Source organism: Acromyrmex echinatior, chromosome 3, assembly GCF_024713525.1.
Source record: "Acromyrmex echinatior isolate Ae372 chromosome 3, ASM2471352v2, whole genome shotgun sequence".
NCBI classification, from domain to species: domain Eukaryota; kingdom Metazoa; phylum Arthropoda; class Insecta; order Hymenoptera; family Formicidae; genus Acromyrmex; species Acromyrmex echinatior.
The window spans coordinates 20,877,660-20,898,172 of NC_141854.1; the positions used below are offsets into that span (position 1 = coordinate 20,877,660).

Consider the following 20,513-nt stretch of genomic DNA (forward strand, 5'->3'; position numbering starts at 1 on the left):
ATTTAATTTGAAGAAGTATACACAGAGATGAGATCAATGTCAAAAATAATGATTGAAGTATATCATATTAGTAGTTATAAGATATTTCTAGATTAAAAATTAAATAGATATGTTATATATTATTGTGTATGTTAAAAAGCTGCATTTTCATTGTTAATTAATGATCATTGCATCTTATCTGTGATAATTGTCTTCAAATTTCGATAAAACTATCGGATATTACGACTGAATAGGGTGTGAATATATACATATAGAAATAACGTACAATCGGATATATACTTTATTGGTCCAGCTGTTTAACTACGTAGAACTATTTATAAAACTTTACAAAATGTTCAACGTGTTGCAATAAGGGAACCTTGCTTTAGGTATATTTACAAGGCAACGGAGTTACGCGATTTCTAAGAATCGATTGACGACAAAGCTGTTATATTATGATTAACGTGATTACCGCAGGTTCCTCGAGAACATCCATTACAATTTCATGATATTTCCGACTAATTGTAAGATATTTTCATCGTAAACGCAACGTGATTGTGCAAATACCTCCAAGCTCGGATTTTGATCTAGCTAGAAAAACTCGCTACAAATCTTTCTCAAAACAATTTGGATATAAGATTAAAAAAAATTTTAAATACCATACAAAATCATTGTGAGGCACATTTAATTCTTCGTGCACCTATTTTGTAGACACACACACACACGATTAATTCTAAAACATCATTTTGAAAATTATAATCTTTAATATAAACAACAATTTACGAATAAAGCAGTATACAAATTATCTATTATTAGATTTTAATAATAGATTTCATGTGAAAAACATACGTTTTTGTATAATATATTACGCGAGCAAAATGTATCGTACAAAGTATATCATGATATAGACATAAAAAAGTAATTATAATTAGTCCAATTAGTGAATTTATTACTACCAGCATCATTGCCGTAATGGTTTCATTAATTTTGACAGTAATAAATTCATAAAAATGCATAACTTTTAAATTTACTCTTTTGTTTCCCTTTAATGCACCTCGTTAAATGAAAACATGTTTATATATTGATATAAAATGAAAAACTTCTCGAAAAGAGATTATTTTTATTCCAATATTGCTTGCTTTTATAAAATTTATTACTGATCAAAATTTTATGTTTCATATAATTGCGGTAGAAATAAGTCTTTATTAAAAATATTGTTGAACAATCAAATTAGTAAAAGGAGTAAAAATCATAAATAACTATAAAGATTCTGTAAAAAATTTTTTGTCTTGTCTAACGAAATATTATTGGCAATATAATATGGCGATATAAGCGAATTCCATAAACTCTACCAACATTGTTTACATTCCGAGGTGTACTATTTGTGTCTACTGTGTAAATTCGTTAATAATCCTGACTTAATGATTGCGAGAGACTAGTTTAGGAAAAAAATGCCTATCGTTTACAAATGTCCCAATAAACATGAAGACATTCATCTCGTCTGTGAATTCGTAAAATTACATACGATTTGTCCACGTGCGTTCAATCGAAAATCGAGACTCGATTATATCCTATAAAAATTGGCAGTATATAAACAATTCATCACATCAAAAGTTAATGTGTATATATATATATATATTTTTTTTTTATATTAAAAAAGGTCTCGTAACGATCGTTAAGATTGGTAACTTTTATCCTTACATATGTTGATTTAAAGAAACTCGGATACCTTTGTTCAACGCGACTAAGAGATATTCTGTAACATTATAAACTACAATTTTTATGATCTAACAAATTCGCCGCTCGACATGCGTCGATAATTACATGTAGTAAAAACAGTTTTGTTCTAACGCAGGGGCACACAATTTTTTAATCTTTCTATTTGTGGAACGTCTATATAGAAAGTCCACGTGAAGTATCTTTTGTGTTATTTTTAATAATTATGTTTAATATATTTTTTTAAATATTATTTTGGATAACGACATGGTAATACAATTGTATATGTAATAGAGCAAGTACAGTTATTTAGATATGAAAAATGGAAATGGTGAACAATTTAAACTCTTCATTTATCTGATCGTTAAACAATATAAATTACGTGTGGGGAACCTAACTTTGGCCCCGTATATCGTGTGCACCTGCTCTAACAGCTTTAACTTCCTAATTTATATCACGTAGTCAATTCGAAAGAAAAAAATCGTGATTAATATACGGGCCGAAAATGGAAACGCGTAAAAAGAAAAAAAGAAAACAGGTATAAGTAAGCTGAAGGGGATACGTCTGATTGACTTTGATATTTCCCAATCAAGACGTCACATGAATTGAAAATTGTTCGTTTCATGAATCGGAGATTGTTCCACTTTCCAGAGAATTGAATCAATACGGCGGTGCGTATTAATTTAATTGGATTTCATTGTATACATACACGTAGGAAATTCTATTCTCTGTAGACTTCCTTATGTAATAACACTGCCCAAACTATGACAAATTCAACTACGAGTCCTATGTAATCTACATTACTACTTTCTTACAGTTGGCAAACACCTTTGCGATATACTCTCTACGTTTTCTCATTGATTAAAATCACTGCGGCGAGAAGATGGTACGGCACATATCGTGCGTTAACGATTAATTTCGACACATAGCAAGGTACGAGAAAGTAGGAATAATTAAATTACCGTCTAATATCATCGCTCACATCATTACATACCCAGAGCACTTAATATTCAGGTACTAATTATATTATCGTAAAGTGACTCGGGATTATAATTAGCCTTACACGCTGATAGGAATAGAGCCGAGCAACATTTTGTGATAGTACAGCTAATACGAGTCAGTGCGATAATAATACATTTACGCCGTAAATGTTTTTACGGCGAATATAAATCGCGGATACATAAGAATAAAGCACAAACATAATTAAATAAAGATATAACATGCAGATTCCTAAACAGGAATCTATATGTATATATAAAAGAATTTTATAGTCGCAAAGTCCCAAATGTTTAATTAAACAAAAAAGAAATGTGCAATTTCGTAAAGCCGTAAAGCGTCGATTTGTCCTAATTTCTTTATCTACTATTTGCAGAGTTTCTTTCGCAAGCGTTTCCAACCTCGGGACCGTTTTCGCTCGAAACGTCCGCGCGATGGTTTATATCTATTAATATTTAACGGATATCTGCGACGGGGCGTTTCCGGAGACCAGCTCCGAGCACTGTACGTACATATATTTCCATCAATCGAGAAACGACGCATCTGCTGTTAATTACAATTCACACGTGTGCGTAAAGAACATATATACACGAAAAGAACGATTTTTCTGAAGTATCTAAAAATGTAAGCAGATATACATATCTGGAGATAATATTTTATTAGACTATGAAAATAATTATGTAGGAAACTCATGATGAGCAAAAAGTTTTGATATTCTAGCAACCAAACGTTAAGTTTTTCACATAATTACTTTGGCAGTCCAATAAAATTATTTTCATTATTTTTCAGCTCTAACTATATTTCAGACATTTCAGCAAAACCATTCTTTCCACGTATACATAGAGATAGTAGTTATTTCGAAACTTTACACGACAGGAGAGATCAGTTTGAAGTATTTGCACGATTAGTCGACTAATCGTACATTCAACGTCAAAGTGGAAGCAGATCCGAACTCTCGTGAATTCAAATCAAACTTGACCCGTCAATTCGCTTTGTTCAAAATGCAAATAACAAGGATATTCGAAGGCCAAGGAGATGATCTCTATTTGAGCTAGGATAATGCATTGAGAATTGTCTGCCGTTCTCCGCTACGGGATGTAAATAACTATAGGGACTCGGACGAGAAAAGTCGAATGAAAAAAGTATATTTATACATGAAACAAAACTATTCGATCGTTCGCTGTATTCTGTAATCGTTATCCGTGTTCCTCTAGTTTTTAGAACGAATAGGAATATTTTTCATCAAAATTCTGTTAAAAAACGAAATTTTGATTACGCTTTATTTCTTCGTTCCTATACTTTCCCATTAAATGTGTGTTCAGCCAGCGGACAGTCGTTTCCCCGGCAGTAAATATACTTCAAACAAGCGCGTCAACGAACAAACACGAACAAACACTTTCCTAATTACGCACGTAATACATTTAATTTCATCTATTCGAGATACAGATTTCGCTAATTCAATTTAATAGTCGATCCCGCTTAGCAGCTAGTAGGAAAGCGAACCTAGTAGGGATGTTTCTAAAGAACTTTAACTGTCGTTCTTCCTCCTTGATTTACGATCGCATAAATAGTCGTCCTGGGCGCGCGAAATTATTTCCTTTTTCATAGCTACTATTTTACTTTCCGCTTATGCTTGCAAGCGCGCGCCGGCTTTTACGCTAATAATCCCCAAACCTTCCTCAAGAGCCACCCTAAATTTTCCGGCGTATAAGTATTAAATTATACGCGACAGAGACGCGGGAAATAAAAAGAAAGAAAGAAGGTATAATAACAAAACATAATAGCAACTTAAATTAATTAATAAGAAGAAACGCGATACTTCGCTCTTCCCGGACGCGACTTACCGAAGCGTAAGGAAGACAAGAAGATAAAAGGTTTTATAGGAGCTTCCCGAAGACTTTTGTACAAGTCTGAAATCAATATATCATAACTGTTCCCGCTGATCGCGTCTCGATGAAACGCGATAGCGCGGCGTCTCCTTCGTCGCTCCTCCCTTGTTGCCGTTACCGCAACGATTTGACATACGCGAAGTTTAAAATCCTATGGGATAAAAAAAACAAACGTCGCCGAACACTCTGGTTCCCAATAGCCTAATGACACGCCGACGGGATCGGGTGAACCCCTTCGTCTTACACGCTGGTGGTAATCTGTTCTATGACGGTGATGTCACGGTGACGTCGCGGCCGGGTCCGATACGGGTCCTGATGGCCGAGGCCCTCTGGCACGCTTTTGCTGGGTCTCAGAGGCGTATGAAACTGCGGATGGCAGTAGTGGTCGACGATCGGGTGGTGGTGGTCGTGGTGCACCCGCTCGACGAACTCGCGTTCGCGCATACCGTCCTCGACGTCCAGCGGCACGTGTAGGGACTGCGACTTGGGCAGCCGGGGCCGCGGTGGTGGTGGGCACGCGCATGGCGGTGGCGGCGGCACGATGCCAAGGCTCGAAAGACGCGGTCCCGGTAGAACCGGCGATGCTGGCTGCCGTCCCCAGCCGACCAGGAAGAGGAGCGCCGCGCCGCACAAGGAACTCAGCGTGCACGCGTAGTAACCCACTCGTGGGCTGCTCGCGTTCATGTAACCTGGGGATGGGATGACGAAGGGTGGATTAAAGCGCCGCTGTAATCTGTCGCACGTTTGTCAAGGAAGCAATTGCTATGTTCAGCGGAGAAAGCAGCTTTGCAACTGCGTAAAATGTTCTGTAATACGATTAGACTTGATCTTAATTCTCCTCACTGGATCTAAATAAATCAATTGTATTTATATATATAATTATACGACAGTTACAAGTACAATTGTACAACAGTTGGTTTTTTTTCTGCTGAGCATAATAGCAAATTGATTCTGGATGATGGGAAATCTTAAGCCAGTGATGCTTAAGATGCTTTTTTTCCAGCCAGCAATCCAATAAAGCATCGTGTGCCGCTGGCTTTAAGTAGCGTTCCAATATAAATACTTGTAGCGAATTCGATTGGATGCACTCAGTACGCAGTGATGCACATTAAAGTCGTCGTACACAAATTGACCAAAAAAAAAAAATGCAATTTTATATAAATGCAGAAATCGATTAAACTTTGAAATCCTCAATGCACATTTTGTGCTTTTAAATAATATATATATTTTATAATTCGAAATTTTGCATTTCACTTTTTTACACTCAAATTAAAACGATGTACAATGGTTTTAATATGCATCAGTGCACATCAATGCGTTCAATTGAATTTGCTATTACCCTGCCGATACTGAAAATCTATAGTACATGGTACGTATATACTGTAAAGTTCGGTACTGGAACACGGCCTTATTTTCCGTCTCGTGCACGCGGAAAAAGGACTCGAGTGGAACTTTATTTTTCGTCGGAAAATATTTTTTTATAATTCCGAAAATACAAAGGGAATTTGTATAAAATATAATTGGCACGCTATGATTTAATAGACATAGTCTCTTTAATTCTCGTCGTTCTCATCGTTTCCTCTAAATATATTATCCTCTAAATATATATTATATATTATATAATGAAGAAATTATGAATGCTAGAATTATCTTGCAATAATGCTATTTTTGAAAATAATCTAATTTTATAAATAAGAAAAAGAAAGAATATTATGATCGTGCAATTTGCAAGTTATCCAATCTAAATATGAAATTGTTTCTAAAATAAATTTCACATGGATAGAATGATTTTAATAAAAAGTATTTAAAAATTTAACTAGCTACACATACAAACATAGATCAGAAAATAATTTTGTTGGACTATCAAGATAACTGTGTTTAACATTCGAACTAGTTATCAGAATGTGAACACCATTATAAATGTGCAATTTGCAAGTTGTTCAATCTGTGTGTGAATATGAGATTATTTCTAAAATAAAGTTTACGTGAAAAATATGAGATTATTTCTAAAATAAACTTTATATGAAAAAAATGATTTTGCTAAAATATATTTAAAAATAAATCTGGAAACAATTTTGTTGGATTATCAAAATAATTATATATAACTGTTACAAATCATATTAATCGTATTAATGTAAATTCGTAATAATTCATGCATGGAAAGAATGATTCTGCTGAAGTATCTAAAAATTTAAATCAGATACAGATTTGAAAATAATTGAGCCATCAAAATAATTATATAGGAAAGTCAGGCATAATGAACAATGCTGTAAAAGTTTTGACATTTCTGACCAGTATGAACCAGTATGAACGTCCTACATATTATCAGATTAGTGCCAATTGTTATTATCGTTAGATATTGTACAATACACATTTACTAAAACGAAATATTTATTATATTTGACTCATAATGCATAATTTGATTTTTTTTTAACCATATTATAACTGCTGTTTAATATTCTTTATTTTTAAATTTTACTGTAATTTTCGCGCAGCTTCTGATAGGTAATGCAATAGCAGTGGAGAGGAAATGGCGAAATACGAGTTGATGAAATTCCAACTGAATTAAACTCCTCAAAGTGACCAAAACCTGCAGTTCTATACTAGTGTAATATGCTCGAGTCTTACGAATATGCGTGACAGTTGTCACGCTTCCTTGAATATTCCCTCTCAGCTGGAGAGGAGGCTAGAGGAGCGTATTTCCCAAGCTCCGTACGTTATTATTAAGGACGTTGGCATTAAATTCATACACAGGGAGACCGTAAGACCATTAGTAGGGACGGATTTAGCATGCGGGAGAGCGGATTTCGCCCACCTCGGTGGCTCTAAAGTTCTAATACTGTTGTACGGACGTTTGAAAGCACGAAGAATCTGCGTTTAGGAGGAAGTAACTACTGCTTTATAATAGATACGATGGATGCAAAGCCAGAGGCTTTATCGAAATATTATGTAGAAGCATATATAATAACTTTGTTGGTTACTTCATATAATCTCCGTCATCAAGTGAACACAAAAATTTGTCTCATATTATACGAGAGAGAGAGAGAGAGAGAGAGTAAAAAATAGTAAAAGTATAACCTTGTTTTTGAATATATAACAATATAGCTTTAACGTTCTTCAATATATAACGATATAGCTTTTACAGAGAAAAAAATTGTATACATGTAAATGTGCTTTGTCCGCAAGTGTTTGTATTTCGACGAGAAGTGTAAAGATCGTTTTTACATGACCTGTCGTAAGGATCCCCCAAATAAATCAAGGACGACTCGAGGACTTAACTGGGAACTGACATACCTGAAATTTCGTATTACTCACGTACCTGTGAGAGGAACTCCAAGAAGGATGGGCAGGGCTTCCGCGGCTTGCACCAAAGCCCACGATCTGGCAAAGTGTCTCGCTCGCAACCTCTCCAGGGCCAGCATCTTCAGGGAATAAAGCGTACCGCCGAGCGAGGCGCCGTAAAGTGCGGAGGCCAGCACAAGTCCGTGATAACCTTGTACGCTACCAAGCGCCACTTGAGCTACGGCTTTAAGCAGAAAGGAAACCTAATTCGAATCGATAATCCTCGAGGCGTAATCCTTGAATCTACAATTCCTAGGTTGTTCGTGCGCAAAATTCATGCAAGTACAATTTTTCAGCTAGTCTTTTTTACTACGCGTAATTCCTCCTCTTTAAGACTTTCCTTGTGGACAAACTCACTCATAAATCTCGAATCGATGCGTTTCTCTTGTATAGTGAATAGTGCTTCGCAATTTTGCTGGGTTGAATTTTCATTTAAAAGAGGGCTTTATTGCGGAGCTTTGCAGCGAAAAATGATCTCTCGAAATAGAGATCTACAAATAGCCTTCTTTGCAGTTTCGTTCCAATAAAATAAAGATCAAAGGAAGGAACTTACAGTTAAAATAGGATAGATTCCATAAGGAGAGAGAGTAGGTATAATATGACTGTTCTGAAGAATAAAAAAAATACTAATGCGTTAAATTACGTGTTGCCATCGCCATCGTGGAACGCGAACCATCTAGCAATTTGAACGTGTTTGCAATTAACTACGGGCGCGTTTCACTACGTGAAAGCGACCGCGAGATGTACTGACCAACCCCAATGAGTGCCGCTTGACAGAGATATTGCCTGGACACTAGGCACTGAGCGGAAGGTCTGACGATAACTACTCCCAAAGCCGCGCATCCGAGTGCCGCCGCCAGGCCTAGAAAGGTCTGTAGCAGCACCAAGGCGCTGGCCTCTAATCCATCCTGGTAGCCTTGCAGAGCCTGAAAGTGATGTTTCTCATTAAGGCCGCGCCGGAAAGAACGTGCTATATGGATCACCGCGATAACGCGGACAATGACGCTCGGTAACGGCGCCCGTCTAATATCGATTATCGAAATTGGCCCCGTCTATCCCTCGAGATTACTCCGGAAATCGCGAAATTAGGAAACTCGACGCTTGATTTCTGTGTCATTAAACCCTTAGCAGAAATGTCACGCGCTGCTATTAATTGTCTCGCAACCATTTTGGCGTATTTGGTGAATATTTTTTTTTTTTTGTCGAAACGAAATAGCTGTGATGACTTTTCTCCAATCCGTATAAAAGTATCAGTAATACTTTGTCTTCAAGTTACTATTTATTGAATTAAAAAGAAAGAAGGAATTTTAAAAACACCGCTCTGGAAGGCAAATTGATGGAACGCGAAACGGAATAAAATTTTCACGCTTTTGACTTTTGTCATGCCAGATCTTTGAGACTAGCCGAGAGACCCATTATCAAAGAGAGAAATCTTTTTCAATCACTGAGTGCACTTACGATATAGAAGGCGGGGGTGTAAAGACCGAAACCAGCAGCACCGGCAGCCAGCATGAGCATCCTCACGGGACGCGATCCCAGAGGACTCAAGTCGACCAACGGCTGCCTTGGTATCTTGGTCGAGGATTTCTTCTCTTTGACTTTGCTGCGCTGATTCTTTAGATGCAGTATGGCTCGCCGTTGAGGATGGTATAGCGAGGCACTCCGGTAAATCAGCCCCAGGAAGAAGGCCAACGAGAGCGCTCCGGTTACCGATTGAAGTCCCGGTCGCCACCCCAGCTTCCTGAAGGTACAGCTACGATTACGATCATCACGCAGGAAACGTCGAATCAGCTGTCGATGGTTCTGCCGGCCGAGTTTTTGCACTCCGTTGCTACGTTTTATATTATACGTGAAAACTACTATGCTTGCATTTCTGAGAAGGAATTTTTCGCGCTTTGCGAAGCATGCACTGAAAGAGCAATTTTGCTGAAGAATCTAAAAATTTAGCTAGATACAGATCTGAAAATAATCTTTGCATTGGATCATTAAAATCATTTTTCAGCAACTCTTCTTAAGCATGAGCAATGCTACAAAGTGATTTGATATTCTAGCAATCAATTTTGTCGTCTAATTGCTTTGATGGTTCAGCAATTTTTCAAATCTGTATCTAGCTAAATTTTTAGATTCTTCAGCAAAATTGCTCTTTTAGTGTTTTTTTCGCGTTGCAATTGCACTCGTCCGCTCACTTGGGAATCGTCTTCAAACGTTAGAAGATTTTAAATATTTAAATGTTTAGATGATTACATGTAGCATTTAGCATGCGTTAACAAAATACAATTTGTTCAATATCTTGGAAATTACAATAAACCCGAAACAAATAATTCGTTATGTATGATGCGAAAATTTGCTCTAAAAAAAGAGGTTTAGATTATAATAAGAAATTGCTCGATTTTATCGTCGATGTAAAAACGAAGTACTATTTTAATCAAGAAGACATAATCTCATCACAAAGTAATTTCGCAAAAATTTCCGCAAGTAATTAATTACTTGCGGAAGTTAATGTGAAGTCAGTGAACGATAAAGTTTAACAACTTTTTGATGCTTGATGTAGATTTTTTTGAAGCTCAAGCATATATTATCTCCGTATAACTTCTGAAACATATTAAATAAAAAGTTGTGTAATGCAGACTTTTGCATGATTTATGATGCGCACGATGTTTCCAAATTATTTCGTCATCCGAGAAGTTATGAAATTCACATTTACGCGAGCGCATCGTCAAGCAGTATTGCTTCTGAGGAGAAACATCCATTTATTCCCATTGTTATATTCTTTTAGTAGAACTTTATAAAAGAACGCGTTAAACCTGTCAAGTTTTAATACTCTGCAAACATTTAATGATCTTTAATATTTTCACCGCGCAGTGTGAAACGTCTCTTGCGAAAACCTCGTTTATTTTATTATTTTCTAAAGGTGAAACAATGTTAAATGTACAAACGAGATAAAAATACTTGAGCAAAGCGACAGTTTAAAAAAAATTATGTAGATATACATAAAATAAAACATGAATCGTCGACCGGCAAATTATTAAGTTGGATTAACAGATAGAGGACAATTAAAATAAAATAAAAGAAAAAAAGAATAATGAATCAACACGTTTGGCTTTAAGCAGACTTAACTCGTTACGAAAAACATAATTTTTAAAATTCCCAGAGGTACATATAATATAATTACAGAATTAACTCTCGCTCGCCCCGATTACTAAAAAATACAAAGACGTTCTTTTCTAATAAATCCTCTGTATTTTCTGGATTTTCCCTTCAAGCAAAATACATACAGGCGCCGTAAAATTCTTTATGTTCTCCCGTTTGTGCGTGAAATGTCTGCAAACATCTAGTGCTAGTCGGCGCGTAAGAAGATTAAAATAAGAGATAAAACGGAATTTTCTATAGAATGTATTCAACATACGTCCGTATAGGGGTAAAAGTTGCGCTTTAATCCTTAGTAAAGTGTAAGGATAATGAGACCCGCACGCGTGGCCCATGAATATATATACTCATGATTATTCATAGTACATATCCGGTACGTTTTTATCACGGGCACGAGCCGTTATCTCTGCGAGCGGAGCGGTTAAAATTTATTTTCTGATACGCGCGTCACGCCTTCCCTCATTCGCGCTACCTATCCGATATGGGAACGCACATTAAATGTTTATCATGTATTCCCGGTCGGAGATGATGATGATGGTTCGGTAACGCACGGCACGTGTAATAAATCGCCCTGGCCGCATCGGTTGCACTCGGTCGGCCGGTCGATGCGTTTGAGGGAGAGACGGCGAATTATATTCGGCAAAAAGCCGGATTGCGGCACATTCGCGATTGGAGCGCGTTTTGACAGGTTTGTCGTTATCACGGAATTATATATATGTGGTTGCAAATTTTTTTCTGTGGACCGCATTGCCTGACAGCGTGTACCGCGCCCCAGCTACTGTTCCGTATACGGTAAAGTTAAACCATGCATTGCATGCGGCTTTCCACGCAGCATAATGGGGAAGGATGAAAAATTTATCACATATCCGGCGTATATTTCAGAAATATGATCCTGGAATTTATGATAACGTAAAGAGGATAATCGATTTTCAAGGTAAGACACGCAATTCCATAAAATAAAGTCTATCTAGCTTGATAGTCATTCTTTACAGGAGTAACGCTAGTTTGAATAAATATTATTAAATCAATTATGATGAATCGGTTAAGTAATAAGTAATGTATAGAAACTTCCATGATTTATTATGTGTAATTTAATTCGACAGGTCTGTTTGACGAGTCGATAAAAATAATGACTAAACCGTCATGAACAATGTTTGAGACCAATCCTTTTAATGTACTTTTCACTACAAATTAATGGATATTTCTCTTTCGGTTGAACTTTTATCCTTCGAGTTTACAAAGAAGTGCCATTTGCTGCTTTGGAAAGAGGAGAGAAAAAGAAGTATGAAAGTGTGTAGAAGAGATACCATTTGAAAGAACAAATCTAATACTATAGTACCATAATCATAGAAGAAATTCGCCTGGTAAACCGCATCCGCAATGCAGTGATTTTCCGCGCGAAAGCATAAATTATCCGCAGTTAGTTTTTTACGCTAATATTAATTTATTAACAAACGCGTCTGACCATCGAAAAAACATTTCTGTTTGAAATAAAATTATAAAAGAGCAAATTATTATAAATTCTATTCATTTTATTCAATTTCCTATACACAATATCAATTATTTTATTATTAAAATCCGCAATGCAGCTTCAGGATAATTAATTAAAATTCTAGTATAATTTTCTTTTCTCTCGTTGAAAATATTGAACTTAAACAAACATATTATTTAAAAAATATTTTTTATCGAGCAAATTGTCGAGCAACAGCAATAATGACAGAAGCTTCTGCATTACACTATATTTATTATGTTTCCATAATAATTTCTTTTTGTACTATCTTCATGTACTATCCACAGATAGTTTCAAATACTTCTATACTTTATATTGTAAACTAATCCAGTATACTGTTCTATTGGACAAACTTATCCAGTTATCGAGTAACCCGTATATCGATAGGAAGTTACTCCAATAACCTGACGATATTATATTCGTCGATCCAGAAAAGCCCGATCTCTAATTGGACGTGCTTTTATACCTAACAGAAACTGCCACATAGCAATGGCAATTAAGTGCACGCTTAATAACCCGCATGTATAACGATCACAGCATTTTGTCTACATACAGGTTAACATACACGAGAGTTAAATCACGATAAATATCCTCTCCCTAGCGCCAACAGAAAATTCAATCAACATTCCCTACAATTTAATTTCTCACGATAGTTTAACAAAATGAAAATTACGTCGTGAATTATTTTGTACTTTTAAGTAAAAGATTACATTTTTTTTGTAATAAAACATAATTTAACCGCTACACAGTTATAAAACTGCTTGAAATCCTTTTACTTACGGAAACAAAAACTAAAAATCAGTCTAATATGTTTTAACATGATGTTATACATTGATTAAAAATTAAGAACTTTAAATGGCGATTACAGCTTCAAAATACATAACAAAATTTTGCTCTTCAATTAATTTCCATCTGACTTTAATAAAACTCTGGACGTAATTTCAAATGCACGTTACAGATTGAAAGAAATTAAACGTTAATTGAATGTTCGTTTAAAATTATACCTGAAGTCGTAAAGTTATTATGAAGTATTAAAGTAATGTTGAAATTAATTGAAAGATAAAATTTCGTTATGTAATCCTTAAGGTTTTAACCGCTACTTGACGCTCTTAAATTTTTTTATATTGGACGATCAGCGAACGACAACCAATCAAATAGAAATAATAGTTTTTCGCAGGTTTCACTGAAAATAAGCTGGATTTAATCTCACTATAAAATCCACGATCGTTGAAGAAACACTTGGAAGTACAACTGAAAATAATTTGCTGAACATTCGCGAATAATAGATCACACAATGATACTAACGAACGCCCGTGGCAAACTCCAAACGAGCTATTTCGACGATCGGTGAAAGATATAAACGGAAAGGGAGGGCCGTACAGAGGGAGAGAATAAAGGGCTGAACCGAATAGAACGTTCAATTATTCCACGTCGAATCTGTTCTCTGTTTTTGTGCACGGAAACTGTCGTTGCGCCGCAACGTCCGTACGTCGAGGGACATGCAGTCGCGCGAAAATCTACGATAAAAGGGTGGCACGCATTGAAAGCAGTTTTGTCCGTATGTTACACGTGGCCGCTCGACTTCTCGTGCGCAATTTGTTTCAGAAGTCGTTGTCGTCAAATATCGTTGCTACTACCAACGAAATTCATCGTTTTCGAATACCACTTCCACGAAAAATAACGTGTGTACGTGGACTTTTACTTTTACAGGGGATTTGTGATTTTTATCTAAAAATATTGTTCCACCTTAAAATAAAATCTCAATATCGAATATTTTGATTGTTGATTCTTCTTAAATTTTTGTTTAAGTATAATACAATATTATTTCTTAAGTAGCATCCTGTTATTCTTTTATACATCTACACAAAAAAGGACAATTTTGTTGAAATATTTAAAAATTAAGCTAGACACAAATCAGAAAATAATTATGTTGAACTATCAAAATAATTATGTAGGACGTTGAAATATAAAAATTTTTTCCAATGTTGTCCATCGTGCTTGAGTTTCCTACATAATTATTTTAATAATCCAACAAAGTTATTTTGGGATTTGTATCTAGTTAAATTTTTCGATATTTCAGCAAAATCATTTTTCCCATGTATTTTTCAGTGATTCAATTTCCGACTGAAATAAATAATATAATGTTTGTAATATAATTTTTAAAATTTTGATTTTCAGCAACTCATTCAAAAACTGTTTCCTAATCTTATGTAAAAACTGTATTAATTATTAATCATTTCGTGTAATTTCAATTTACTTTTTATAAAATAAACAATCTTATCTATATATACTTAGTCATCTATTCTTCTATAAATTGCAGGCATTTTTCACGAATGCAAATTAATTCAGATAATCGATCATGCGACAAGCTTGTTTGTAGTAATCACAGTGGCGAATAGAAATGTTTAAGTAAGAGATTGGACATTATATATTTAATCCGCCATATTTTTCAGGATCTGCAAGACGAAATAAGATAGATGACAGTAAGTATTCATAGTAAGTTCTTACTTCAAGACCGTCTAAAGTAATCTCTTAAGATGCTAATACAATTTTGTGATTTGTCTATGATATCTTAAAACTGCACTTAAGACGATCATAAATAAATGAGTATTTATATATTTTATGCATTTATTTCTTTCATCTTAAGTATCATCTTGAAGATAGCGGACAAATAAAAAATGTCTGTCTAAACAGTGTCTAATCTCTTATATACCCGAGTATCTCTAGCAGCAGATATTTCAAAGATAATGCCTTCGCAATTTTTTTTTGTCTGCACCTATTAGTTTCCGTTGCCCGCGCAATGAAAAAGAACAGAGAGTGATATTAAAATTTGCATTGTGCACCCACACATGCGACAAAATGGCGCGACCGAAGGTTAATTGGATCTTTTTTGCCGGACTTGAGCGAAATGTCGGACGGGCGCGGAGGACATTCCTAAGGGTGGTATTGGCTAATGCATACATTTCCGCGCGTTTTCCAAGTAATATGTGCGATAACTCACCCGACTGCTTCTTTGTAGACGACGCTGAAGAGCACTATTCCCACGCCGGTGCCAGCCTGCACCACCATCTCGACGAACTCTCGCCGTTTTCTGAAGTAATTGCCCAATACCAGACTGGCGGTTTCCCTCACAAGGCCAGCCCCCGTGCCCAGCACCAGGCCGTAGCTGTTGCATTTTGTAAAGGTAAAGCGTATGACTTTTGCGCCAGAATGCCGCGCGAAAGTCAAGCCGGCGATATTTTAACGGAAAACGAGTCGTTGATATTTTCAAGAAAACGAAACAGCTAGGATATGTACAGTCGCGAATATTGACTTCTCATCATTTTTTCATGACTTTTCTGAGTATGGGAGACGCTATTACGCGATTTTTCAGCTTTAAAAGCTATTTAAAAGCAGAATTAAACGAGTGACTATTATCATAGAAATATGCAGCTCTGCGTATTGCTGTACGTATAATCCGCACACAGAATGCATTTCAACATTCATATTAATATCAACTAAAATTGCACGTAGCAACGCAGGTGTCTTTTTTTTTTTTCGTAAAATACAATATTCTTTTTAATTCTCCTTCGATTTGACTACATAAAATTCGCGACTAAATAAAAAAATGTAAAGCACAATAAACGCTTGTATAAATAATTACTTACTTTACACGTAAAAATAACTTTAATAATTCACTCAACATGCTATTAATATTTCGTCCCTCGCATAAAAGTTTTTTTAACAAAAAAAAAAAAATCCTCTCATCTACCCTTCGATTATTTTTACTGCAACATCCGTCGCGATAATTTTTTCGCGGTTAAACGTCATTCGTCTTTTAAAAGATGAAAAAAAATTGGCTCTCTGTCCATCAATTATTTTTAACGCAGCGTCCACGGCGCGATTCCTCCCAGATGGGGAAGAATCCCCTTAGCTGTAGCGTTTGCGTCGTTAAGGAAACGCACCTAAGGAGCACTTGATGCATCTGGACGGCAAACGAGGTGAAGAGCGACGCCAGAGCCAGCACAAGGCCACCGATCACCGCCGTAAGCCTCGTATTGCCACGACGACACGCACCGACAACCAGCGGTGCTGAACCACGGGAGATCGCGGCACTCAACGCCCCCGCCCACACTGAAACATTTACCTAACAGTCACTTTGGTGGATTAATAAAGCCGGAGCACAGACCGTTGCGTAACGCATAATGGAATTAAAGTATAAAAAAGTTGACACGGAAAAAAAAAACAGCTGAAAACTTCAGCTTGATTCAGCAAATCTACAGCCGTAATACATGGACAGTCAATTTTCTATGTATTAAAGTAGCAAAGTTAACAGCTGAATAACATTAGCGATTTGTTATATCATCAAATCTTCTTAGTTATAAATGTTGAATTCGCGAGGTAAGTTATAGGTTTGCTGTACCATCCAATTAATTTTTTTTCTTTTTTTTTTCTTCTGTGAACCAATCCAAGTCTTTTATTTCATGGAAAGGAAGGAAATGAAGGACTCTGGTTCAGGTTTCTTATGCATTATGCGTTATGCGTTATGGAAGACTGTGCTCTCATCCTTAGAGGGCGATTGCAGAATCAGAAGGGTTCTAAATGCGAATCCAATTATATCGCAGCCTCTTGGCAGGTCTGAAGGAGCGTGACGAGGTTTTATTTGGGCTGATTTCTCGCTCTAACAACGGATGGAGTTCGTTTGCTGATTGATTTCGCGTTTGTGTGCGCTAACGAGGAAACGCTGGCAAACCGAAATGTTGCCTCTTCTTGCATGCCCATGAACGAGATTCGCACGGATGGGCGAAAATAATTTTTCACGTGTTTTTCATCCTCTATCAATACATCCTCGCATTCGCAATTTGCGGGAACTGCGCTTCGCGAACACTGATCGGATCCGGGTTCGATGCAGAAAAATTGCCGAAGACACGAATGCTGTTTCGACATTTTTTTACCGCACGTCCGAGGCCACGAAGGTCTTTTAGAAAAATTCGTTCGTCTCCTATATTTTTTTTGCAACGACTCAAATTTTGGCCACGAATTTTTCATGCGAATATCAGATAATTTTTAGATAAGGTTTCTTAGAAAAAATTATTCCAAGATAAAGATATCTCTTAATAATCATATCACTACATTCTTTCAGACATTAGATTATGGTTATTATTTCTCGTTAATAATTATATTATATAAGTAAATTAAGTAATTATATAATATAAGTAAATTTAATATTATTATAAAAAAAAATATAATAATATTATAATATTAATAAATATTATAATATTATTATTTAAGTATAATAATATTACATAAATATAATTTATCCAATAGTAAAAGCCATTATCTCAATTTGAAACAATTTTTGGTGAGAACAAAAAAACTTATAAAATTTTTGTCATTCAGGCTATTAATAAAGCTTTTTTCGAAAAATTAAAAAAACATTCATTGTTTTAGTTAACAAAACGTATATAACATCAGAAATATAATTTTTATTTATTAAAATAAAATATACTGAAAAAAGGATTTAGTAAATTTTGAAACGAAAAAATGTTAGTCATTTTTATTTTCTGCACATAAAACGTTAATATAATAAATTGAATTGAACAAAATTTTTATGATTTTAAAGCATTTATATTATCATATTAATATAAAAAGAAATTTACATACTATATCACAAAACGCCAAATTTAATTACTTATCAGAAAAATATGTCATATCAAAAAAATGTCTGTCTCATTTATTTTTATATGTTAAATTGAATTAAAAACAAAATAACTAAATGCAAAGAAAAAAACATGGACAAAAAAGTTTTATAAAAAATAATGAATAAAAATTAAAATATTAGTAAACCTAAGTTGCTCAAAGTACAGAATAAGATTTTAATTTCTTATTTACAGTTTTACCTACTTTTTCTTTTGATGTTATAAGGTTTATAATAAACATTTGTTTCAATTTAACCCATTATCTCATTTTTGCGCAGCAGTGCAAACACACACACACACACACACACACACACACACACACACAGCAAGAAAAATATTCTCTTCTCTTCTCTTTCTAGGATTTCGTGTTTTCGACAAAGTCATTGGATTTATCGCACGACTCTTCGTAATTACTCCAATTGATATCGGATTTCGCAATTACTGATAAAATCTTCGTAACGTAAATTACGCCAGTTTTCTGCGACGATTTAAATCGTTAATTACTATTTACGGTATGATGCGATAACACTGTGCTTTCATCAAATGTTTCAACAAGTGACAAATGGATCTTCCATTGAAGAGATTTCTAAGAAAGATCAATCGTACGTAGTAACGTACTTGCAGCAGAAAGAAATGACAAGACGTGGAGTAGAGAAGGCAATTCGTCGCTTCTCCAATCGTAATCCGTGCGGGCGCGCGATAAGATTTATACAAAACTTCACGCCCTGTCGCGGATGCGCGGATAAAAATTCTGATGTCTGAAGACAGCGCGAGATATGCATTGCGCGCTACAAAACGCTATGGTGTCGCAGAATATACGAAAACCGTCGCCCGATTTGATGCGGCATCGCGTCAAGGCATGCTGTAGCTGTGAGGCAACCTCTCTGTAATGCTAAAATTGGACGGGGCTACGTCAATCGTATCGACGTAATCTCCTGTAATCTCGTAAAAGCATCGTTTTTTTACCCTTTTACATGGCGAAATGGCGCGAAGGGAACACCTCTTTCTTTTTACAAATACACCGTGCCAACTTCTCGCGACGCCAGTCCGGTATAACTCGTAAATGTCTCGTAATCATATCTCGATCTCAAACTCGGTAGATATGAATAATCCAACTGAAACGCATTTATATAATGCGGAAGTTAAGCTGCTATCGCTTTATCGGTTCGCTCAATTCTGTCGATTTATCTATATGTGCCTGTCTAGTTGTCCATTTGCCAACCGATCTAAAACTTCGAGTATTCGGTAAATGTTTGGAGACAGAGACGTGAACAATTCCAGCAAAGTTTCAGAAAAAAAAAATAAGAAAAAGTAATCAAGCGTAAGAATAAATGGAAATTTTTATATTAAAAGACCACTGTATTAAACGGACTCTTTCTAAATGTATGTCGAAACAGCTAGAGAGAGTACCAGTACTACAAAAAACATAACTTTTTAAAAAACAACTCAACAGAAATTTAAGCAGCACTTAATAATATTATATTTTTGAGGTAAAAATATTCACAGCGATTAAATCACAGTGATTAAAAAATAAATGGAAATTTTTATTGTTTACAAATTTCATTTGGCTGTTCAAAAAACAATATGACTAATTAAAAGTAATTAATTAAACTTTAAATCAGAACTGTTAGTGAGAAAAAAACTTCATGTAATTAATTGAAAAACGAGATCCTGCCAGGATCACCTTTTGCTATCAAACTTTGTTGATTTCTGATGTTTTTATCTAATCAAGTTTAAATTAAATTTCCGTTTTTTGTAGATAATCAATCTGAATATTTTTATTATTCATATATAAACATTCGAATATTAGTCGACTTTAAAAACGTAGGATTTTTACAGTTGCAAATTATGAATAGAGCTTTATCATTCAAATTATGAATAAACTTTACTAAAAAGGCGTAAATGTATTTTCGTCGAATACAGGAAAGATCTGAGAAAACGATGTCTTTAAGAATATAACACTCAAGGCATGATATTATATTCGAAACGAGAACACACATCTCGTCGTTATTTCGAAAAAAAAGTTGTATCAGGAAAATTACCACTCACACGTGAAACGCTTGCGTATATAATTACGTAATATAATGATAATAACGTAAACACGCAATGTTACGCTCCGTGACTTGACATTTCGCACATTTTGAATTCACAAATTGCGTGTACATATAAATTTAAGAATATCAAGCCTTCACATGCCACGCGTCAATTGTAACGATGCAAAGAAGAACAAGATATGTACATATATGCATACAAGGT

General features: G+C 35.3%; 1 protein-coding gene across 1 annotated transcript in view; it reads right to left on the minus strand.

Annotated features, from left to right (window-relative positions):
- Window positions 1-262: 262 nt before the first annotated feature.
- Window positions 263-20,513, minus strand: part of LOC105146192 (monocarboxylate transporter 4) — an 80,334-nt gene continuing 60,083 nt past the window's right edge. The window contains exons 6-11 of the mRNA XM_011056297.2: window positions 16,524-16,692; window positions 15,581-15,745; window positions 9,381-9,663; window positions 8,674-8,848; window positions 7,900-8,106; window positions 263-5,269 (exon numbers count right to left, since the gene is read on the minus strand). Coding sequence (XP_011054599.2) covers window positions 4,821-5,269; window positions 7,900-8,106; window positions 8,674-8,848; window positions 9,381-9,663; window positions 15,581-15,745; window positions 16,524-16,692 — 1,448 coding nt within the window. The 3' untranslated portion in view covers window positions 263-4,820. The remainder of the gene's footprint in view (window positions 5,270-7,899; window positions 8,107-8,673; window positions 8,849-9,380; window positions 9,664-15,580; window positions 15,746-16,523; window positions 16,693-20,513) is intronic.